General features: G+C 28.4%; 1 protein-coding gene across 2 annotated transcripts in view; it reads left to right on the forward strand.

Annotated features, from left to right (window-relative positions):
- LOC112595459 (zwei Ig domain protein zig-8-like) overlaps nucleotides 1-4,226 on the forward strand; it is a 371,885-nt gene extending 367,659 nt beyond the window's left edge. For both annotated transcript variants that reach the window (XM_025340688.1, XM_025340689.1), the window contains one exon: nucleotides 1,162-4,226. In XM_025340688.1, coding sequence (XP_025196473.1) covers nucleotides 1,162-1,280 — 119 coding nt within the window. In that variant the 3' untranslated portion in view covers nucleotides 1,281-4,226. The remainder of the gene's footprint in view (nucleotides 1-1,161) is intronic.
- The last annotated feature ends 5,882 nt before the right edge of the window (nucleotides 4,227-10,108 follow it).

Consider the following 10,108-nt stretch of genomic DNA (forward strand, 5'->3'; position numbering starts at 1 on the left):
GTCCGGTTTGGTTTCAAAAAAAAAAAAAAAATGAAAATTATTTCGGTCCAATCCGGTCTCAATTACGGTACTTAAAATCTAAATTAGATATTATTATTATGTAATACAAATAAAACGATAAACCCCAAATAAAAATAAAATGTATTTATACCGAGTGTTATTATAACATCTTATGGTCCGGTCTGAGCTAATATTGACTGAACCTTACGGTCCGGTCCATAAACGGTCCAAAATATTTTTAATATGGAACCGGCAGTCCGGTCCCGGTCTACTCTATTCTATTAAATTTAATTATTGGTCCGGTTAGGTTTATAAATAATATGTAGCCATGGATTCAGTCCAAATTTAGTTTTCTGTTTAACTTCTGTTTAAGTGTAGTCAGATCCGAATTCCAGTCTCTTGTTTAAATTTGAAGTCCGGTTCGATCCCTAAAATAACGAACTGTGCAAAGCACTACCTAGAACAAATAATATTATTATATATAAATTATATAACTATTGAGTTGGAATGTTGAGGACATTTGATTTTTTTCAACTAGCCCAATAAATAATATAAATCTGTTTTCAACCATACATTATTGTTATTCGTATAAACACACAAAGTTTAATCTTTTAGCTATTTTTTTTTTTTTTTTTTTGAAATCCTATTTTTTATTTTTTTATTTTTTTTTAAACTGTTTTCATTAAAGTACATGTAATGCATTGTATTCCAAAGGTTTATATTTAATTTTATAATACGTATTGGTTTCAACAAGGCGTAATGCATTATTTAAAATAGTTAATTTTCCATTGGTTTAATCTGGGTCAAAATATTTTAAGTACTAACATTTTTTAAATATGCGTTTTTATACATGCGCTGTATTTGTTTATCATTTTAATGTATTACCTAAAAATGATTCTGTTGAACAATTAATTTTAATTTTTTTTGTAAACTTTTAATGCATTTTTTAGGGTTTTTAATATTTTCTATTTTCTTATTTTAAATTGCTCTACATTATTACAGTTTAATAATGCTACGATATCTAAACCCTATATATTAGTACGAAGCATAAAAAATGTATTTTTTAATATTAAACATCATAATCATAATAAATAATAATTTTTATAAATTACATAATTTTATTAATTCATCCTCGTTCTTTTTTTTCATTTTATCTTGCAGGCGAAAGTCCGGCGGCCATGCAGACCGGTTCAGCTGGCTTATCCAACAGTTCCATCACGATACTATGCGTAATGATCCTAAGCTGGACATTCACCAGAACCGACGATCAGCTGAGATAATAAACACGCGCCCGCCGCCTATATCTGCCTCTCCAGCAACCATTACTCTAATAATATAAATTATAAATTTTATTATTATATGAAATTTACATTTAATTGCAAACTATAATGGTAACCAAATTAAAAACAAATAAATACAAAAACAAAAATAATGTTAGAGCAAAAAAACCCGTGTGCGCGGCCGAAAGTGATGTTTTCTCTCGTTTCTACCAACTACAATTACATTTCTTTATAATATTATGTTCAATATGAGTATATGACTTATACGATAGAGACCACTGTTATCATAAGAGATGTGCTCGTGTTATTTCTTTTTTATTTTTTTTTTTTTAGAAACGTATTTGTAAATATTTTTACTACAATGAAAAAATTATTATAAACATTGTACAGAATTTTTTTTCTATATACTATTCACTACTATGACGTCAATCCCGGTGTATGGATATTATTATCATTATATAGATGTCGCTTGAACACTGTGAGTTGTTTCCCACAAAGTCGTTGTAAAACACCAGAAAACACTCATGTTTTTTTTTTTTTTTTTTTATTTATAACTGTTGCTTTGTACATAATATATACATAAAATTATCCAAATTCTCGTACAATAATATGCACTCCCCAGTTTTCGACGCGTATTCGTTTTATTATCGCGTCTCCTTAAATTGTTTAATAGTAATTAATGTCCGGTCGCTTGTTGTAAAATAAAAAAATATTTTATTTTTCGTACGATGCATATTATGTCGTATTGCCGGCAATAAATGTCCAAACGGAACATACCCACAAAAACGAATAAAAATCGAAAAGGGGTAATCTTGCTCCGCTTAAGTGTGTAGCTACACATCGTGTTATGTTATAAATTTTACGAAATCGTCACTGTGAATTACATGTGTAATTAGGGGATGAGGAGGGGATCCAATCAGCCTTTTCCAATGTTTTACAATTTTGGTATACTGAGTATTGATTTATATACACCCTAGTAGGTGTATATTTTATAATATGTGTATAATACAGGACTATTCTAAATTATTCATCTGTTGCTTGGCACTTGGTCTTCGATCTTTATCAACTCGATATTGCTCCATGTGTCTCTTTTTTCTGGATTTATATTAAAAATACTGTTAACCATAGTTAAATATAAGTTAATCATAACTTTTAGTTCGTTCTGTTTACGTACCACCATTATAATTAACCAAATTTAGAAGCTAAAAAATCGGAAGAGTTAACTACAAACGGATTTGCTGAAACAAGTATGCGATGCATTGCAGACTATCAATTGGATGTTGTTCTTGTAAGGATTGGAAGTCATACACAATATATTGTATGTATATATACCATAAACTAAATTTAAAATATTATTATTTTATTAAATATAGCAACTATATATAGGTCCAAAACTTTCTTTTTTTTTTTTAATTTTATGTTTACAATTACTTTTGACAATTATTAGGTACAGTATAAAAGTTGCTTTCAAGAAGAAAGAGTAGTTAATAGAGATCCTTTTTTCTATTATTTGGTATATCTTTGTACAAAATGTAAATACGGTTGATGGAAGAAAGTAAGAAATATTATGGAGTGAAAATTATAGGAATTGTAATTTTGTTAATTAAGGATGTTAGAGTCAGTAGGCGAGGGTTTAGAATGGGTTGTAACATTTCGATGAATTAATTGATGATTTTAAATGACTGATCAACTGATGCTGTGTTGGCTATGACTTTGGCATATGATATATTTTTATTGTTATCCTTATCAACATTGGGCTTCATATGTGTTGAAGGCGGTATATTGATATTTGGAGTGGGATGATTATTTAATTTGGCTGTCTTGAGATTTTTACGGTTTTTTAAAATGTTTTTGTATAGGGGACAGCCCTTATAAAAGGTTGATACGGACCTGTGCATAGAGTGCACTTTGCAGAATCCGATGATTAGCCTAAAAATGATGATATTCTGAAATCAAATGAATCATTTTAATTAATCCAGTATATAGATACACTTGACTAACAATATTAAAAATGTTTAAAACACATCATGTACACAGCAAATGAAAAAAAAAATTGATCGAGAGAGGAGAGAGTGAGAGAGAGAGAGAGAGAAAATCGTGACTACTTTTTATCACTGCTTCGGCATTATATAGATCACCACTACGACGGAGTTGTCTGGATAAATTTTACGTCCCGTAAAATTTTCGTGTATTTTTTATTTTTAAATTTATTTTAACGATTTTTCCGCGATTCATGAACCAACAGCAAATTACATCAGACAATGGCGATATTATTATAATTATTATTGTTGGCGCTTATTTACGCGCGTATAGATTACTATACGTTACGCTCGGACATTGTATACGTAAACACTGAGTAGAACAGCGGTCCAGTTGAAGGAGAGGGTAAAAAATTAACCATTCGTGACGGTTTGGAATCGATAAATTAACAATATAGTATAATACACGTAATATCATAATACTATACGCGCCGTTACGGTTGAAATTCGAAACGTGTGTAACGTATATAATTTAATTTTATGTACCGAGATGTATACGGAATAATAATTATAATAATATTGTCGTAATACGTTTTCGTTTTATTGTCAACAGTGATTTTATTATAAAAAGCTGCATTGATTATGGTACGATAACTAAAAACAGCGATATAGTTTTACAGCCACAACAGCACACCCATTTTTTAGATGTCAACCCAACCGATACTAACCACCATCTGAACGTTTGTATAAATACTTGTTTTAGAACAGGCACGTTTAGTTGACTTCATTATTCAATAGGTATTTATAATAAATTATGTATAATGTGAACAGCTGGTACCTATTTTTAGGACTTTTTTTTCTATTCAAATCGCGTTTACGTGTTTATTAAACATTATGCATAGTTAGATCGATTCGCTTTTTATCTCCAATCATAATTGTTTTAAAATGTCTGAAAACTTGTTTCAAAGCACGGTTCTTATACAATGTAAAGCTTTATTATTATTTAAAATATTTATAAATTTGAATTTGTAACTTCATTCTTTTTCCTTACGATTGTATCATTCTTGGTATACCTTTTTGGAAACTTGATTAATATATTCAAATGTATATATTAGATAAATAAATAATTAAAAAAATTATATCCTACTACAAAAAAAAAAAAAATATTTCAAAAGGAAAACTCTCAAGTAGCCTTTTATTATTAAATACATTTTAATTTATTACATTTGTATGCCAAAATCGTTCTTTTAATTCTGACTTTAACGTCAACGAATAAACATTAAAACAAATCATTTCAATATTAATAACTTTATGAGTTTTTAAAAAAATACACCCCCTGAAAATATAATTTATATGACATACCGTATTTATTTTTGTTTTATTTTATAATGAAATCTGTATATATCACTAAACACTACGGTGATAATAACGCTTCAGAAAATTTAATGCACAAAATTATACTAAAAAAAATCTACACACCGGAAAATTGAATGAGTTAAATCAACCATAACGTTGCGTAGATAAATGATTTTAAAATCGATTAAAACCTCATTAGATATTATGACCTTTATAAAAATGTCCATCTACGCCACATCTATATATATTGTATAATAAAACTATAGTATTAAATAAATTGCATAATATATGTAATCATTTATTTTTTACAATTAACAATATACAATTCTATTCCATTACGGTTTATGATGTACGGAGCTGACTTATAATATACGACACGCCATTGTCATCATGGTTATTTATAAAGATTCAAACAATTTATCAACGCAATAATCCCATTGATGATTAAATAAAAATAAATAAATTGTGTTTTCTCGTTAAACCGTTATAGCGATATTTTTATTTCCCCAAATCTTGTTATCTAATCAGAAAAAACCGAATTCAATCACAGATTGGGAAATTTTTTTTATTTTGACAATTCATGTATTGCTGACACATTATTATGCAGAGCTTTGTCATAAATTTTAATAAATTTAGAAATAACTAAATGCAACGAAATAACATACACAATCATAATACCGCGAGTATACCTCACATAGGTACTCATATAAAACTGCCATCTGTCAGAAAAATGAATCATTTATTTGTCATCCATGTCACCTGATGCGTTTGTTATCTTAATCTACAACTTATATTAATGACGTGGAAGTAATAACAAGTGTTTGAATTTGTATTTAAGTGCATTAATTTGTTTATCACATAGTAGGAATTTTATAAATTAGTTTTATTATTTCTTGTAATGAATATGTTTTCAATGACATACTCATATTCGTTTATAATTTCATATTTCAAAATAGAACATAAATTTATAAAAATATTTCCATAACAGTGAAGTTTCTTGTTGGTGAACATTTTAAAGCTGATAAATAAATTAGATAATCGGTTTTGTTTAAGAAACTATCAACTTGACCTTTTAGATTCTACTAAAATCAAAATAGATGTCACCAAATAAAAAGTAAATAAATTACGACCCAAAAATAATTGTAAAACATTTTATTTTATTTTTTCTCAGAAACAGTGCCATGATTAATTTTGAATTTTTTAAGTACTAAGTATAAATAAAAATATTAATTCACATTTTCTAGGTAAAATAATTAATTCTAAAGAGTCGCCGGAAAGATAATATATATATATTAACACTAAGAAATCTTTAATTAAAACTCCAAGATATCAAATCAAAGAAATAAAATATTGATCGTGTGACTAATAAACAATTGTCTAAGAAAACACTGTAGAAAACGTATGTATTTCGATACTTATTAATTTCAAATAATTGACCGATGCGCGTTTAAAAAAAATTCTCAACAATCGCAGACAAACTTAATATAATATTACCCTATTATTTAGTGTTTCGACAATTATTATTCATTTATCTTGAAAAAAAAAATATTAGTTTACCATAGACAAATATAATATCTTATTTCATATCCTATTAGTGTGATCTTAATAAAAAAATGTCCCCTCCCTGCATAGTCTGCAAAAGAATGGTGACGAATAAAAACGATAAGGCGTGCAGTGTCGTAACAATTAAATATAACGTTATGTGGCGGCTTGTCCGAAACACATTTAGTCGTATAATACGTCTTAAAGAAAATATTGTATTATTACATGTTATAAGACGGATTTTCTTTTTTCCTCGTTTCCAAACGCTTTTACTATTACACTATTCTATCCTTTTTACGACTAGTCGCGACAAACCCGTTTCCGTATTTTTTCCAGTCGACCGCGTCGTGAACCATCTAATCTCATCTTCACGACGAACCGACAGAGTGGAGATAACTTTCAGTCCACCTAACCTAACCCTTGAAATATTGTAAAACATTTTCTGAACCTCATGATGACATACTATTTTGTTTCATAACAATTATACTACACAATACATACGCAAAAAAGTCCGACATTTAATTGAGAAATTTTATTTTTGAAATAATAATTACCTATATGTATAATAATTATTATAATATTATTATTATTATTATTTGTAATCATTTTAATAATCATGTAAACCTGTAATAAAATATATCAATTTTCCTAGACCGTTCAATAGTCTGAAATTGAAAAATAAAAATAACTGACTTGAACAGATTTGATGAAACACTCTGTATTGCCATGATATAATATCTGTAGTCTATACTCTTTAGTATGAACGCGTTGATAATATCTTTGAATATTATTAATTTGAAAGCACGAGGACAGTATAAAACAGCATCACAAAATAACGTCGTTGTCCGTTTTTTTAAGGGTATACTCTCGTATTAAAATATAATGTATATTTTTTTTTTTTTGGTCGCTGGCAATTAAATTTTTTTCGAGATGGCGAGTTTGGATAAAAAGTAAAAATTATATTCAAGTGAACTCACTCGGCTGCTGCAGGATGTTTAAAAAACAGGTTGTGACGTGAGATAAGATAGCTCGCTCTTCAGCCCCATACAACCAAAGAAATTTGCCCGACCGCTTGTTTCTTATCAGCTGTTGTATTGTTGCTCACGACGCCCAAGGCCTGACGAAAAAACAAATTCCGTACGCAGTCATAACTCATAACGTCTAAACTTACCAAGTTCGTTTACAAATTAATATAATACGTACCTATACATAGTAAGTTACTGGCCAAACAACAGAATACCCATTATCGTTGTTCCGTTTCACCCACGCATCTCGGTATATAATTTGTACATAATATGTTATATTCAAAATACATTCCTTATACTCAAATCTAAAAAAAAAACATTAACGTATCTAAACATACTCTATTTGCTGTACCACTCTTCCCCCTCTGAGTGCAAAATTTCAGTTCATAATATATATTATAAAATATGTAAATATTATTGTTTATTGTTTTTTTTTTAAATTGTATTTTATTTGTTTTTATATTTTAACTATGACGTATAAGTCTGAATGTTTGTTAAATACCAACTCTAGTAAAATAATATAAAATATAGTGATTGTTTTATTATTCAGAAAATCAAAATTCATTGTTTTCTAATTCAATTATTTATTATTACTATTATACTGTTTTGTAATATATATTACATTTACATTATATTATACAATTTATGTATAATGTAATATAAATTATTATTAAAATTATTATTATTATTACTATATAATATTATATACATATATTGATTTTATGTACTATTTAGCATCTCGTTTGAATATAATGTTTTTAAATAATTATGTTCAATATACTATTATTAATAATACGTTAATTATAAAATGATATAAAAATAAAAAAAAAAACAAATATGTAAAATGCTTAGATATATAATCCACACGTATTATTTCGGATTGCCACACTACATTTTTCATTGTACAATTTATATTATAATATGACATATTATATAATATAACATGGTTATTATTTATGTAAACATATTGTGAATAAATACATGTACATATTATAAACATTAAATGTATTGTTATTATAACTATGATAAATTGTTATTGGTTATTATGTATTTGTTTATTTTCAATAAACACTAATCATTATAGAGACAAAAAAACAAAATTAATATAATAAGAAATTAATATTTCTTAGATAAAAGTTTTTATAAATTGTAATAGGTACCTGTATTGTGTTAGTATTAGCTGTCCCTACGCAGCGTTGTCTGTGTATTAAGGCTTTTGCACACTAGGCGAATAGTTTTCACGCGGACGCGGTTTTAAATCGCCGCGAACGTTCGCTTAAAATTAAACAGCTTGTATTAAATTAGACCATTCACACTACGTAAAGCAAGCGAATAAAATCCACAATCGTCCGCGATCGATCGCACATGCTTAATTTTGGGTGAACATTCGCGGCGATTTAAAATCGCATCCACGCGCGAACTATTCGCTTAGTGTGTAAGGGCCTTTAGTTTTTTTTTTTTTGGCATTTTCGTAGGTCATGTATTAGTGTTTAATTTAATTGTATTGATATTAACTGGAATTCACAATTTAATTGTGTGTGTGTATGTGTGTTAATTGTTATAGCACTCGGATCAGGACCGACGATCTACGGTAGATGAACGCAGTGGGCGTGACCCATTTCGCCCAAAAATGACCGTACCCGTATCGCCCAGATGCCCGTTTCGCCCAGACTAGTTTATACCAATTTAAAATTAAGTTAGCAATGGTTCAGTCAAGTATTGTTGTACATTATACTTGAGTATCACTTATAGCGTTACCTAGAGAACACCATGAAAAGGCAATACGACTCTTTATTCTCCAATTTTTTTTTTTTAAACTTTAAATTCACTTCGTGTTAAAAAAAATTTTAATATTAACAAGTACATTATACAAATTATTTAAAAAAAAATTCACATGCAATCAAAGATTTTAATACTTACATATATATTTAATACTTACACACTATAAATTTTACATATAAATTTAACCACACAAATTGTAAAAACAATATGGCCGTTTATTTAAAAAGTAAACGAGATTTGATGTCAGAATGCCCAACTGACAATAGTGTTATTAAATACTGTGATTATTTAATAAACCATTATATTTCTGAGGATAGTACATTTACTCCTAGTCTATGGGCATGTAATACAGCGAGTATACTGCTTTCGACGAATACGTGTGAGTCTCCTCGGGGTGTTTTCTAGATAACACTAAATGATACTTAAATATAATCTACAACAATACTTGACTGAACCGTTGCCAACTTAATTTTAAATTGGTATAAACTAGTCTGGGCGAAACGGGAATCTTACAATTACAAAATTTGGGCAAAACAGATCCTGCCAACGCAGCACGTTTTCAACATTTTACATTATTTTTGGACTTTTACCGACAAACACGGCCGGTACCTATTGTGTGTTGCAATCGCGGGTCGCCGATTACCTGTGACTGATATTATTAATACCAGTTATATACAGCAATTAACGGTCGGAAAAAAAATATACATAAATAGCTATATAAAATGTATACAAACTTTTAATAGCCTCCTTTTACCCCCATAGAGGTCAAATTTTGAAAAATCATTTCTTAGTGCGCCCCTGCATTACTCAAGGAACCTCTGTACAAAACCTAAAGTCTCTAGACCCGGTGGTTTAGTCTTGGCGTTGATGAGTGAATAGGGGCGGCCTCCTATATGTATATAGATAGAAGATAGATAATAATGTATTTAAATAAAAACTTAAGTAGTTTTAGACAATGAAAGTAACTTTAGAAATAATGTTCAAGTTCATAGAATTTGTATGCCCAAATAATATTTCACTTTACATTTTCTCTTTGTTTTAAATCAGTTAACTATATATTAAAACGTAATATTTAAATAACCAGTTATTAACTTTCACAGAAAATCGCTGTAACAGTTATATTTACTAATCCCCGCTTGTTCCT

This window comes from Melanaphis sacchari, unplaced genomic scaffold (genome assembly GCF_002803265.2).
Source record: "Melanaphis sacchari strain LSU unplaced genomic scaffold, SCAv2.0 Contig27_pilon_pilon, whole genome shotgun sequence".
Classification (NCBI taxonomy): domain Eukaryota; kingdom Metazoa; phylum Arthropoda; class Insecta; order Hemiptera; family Aphididae; genus Melanaphis; species Melanaphis sacchari.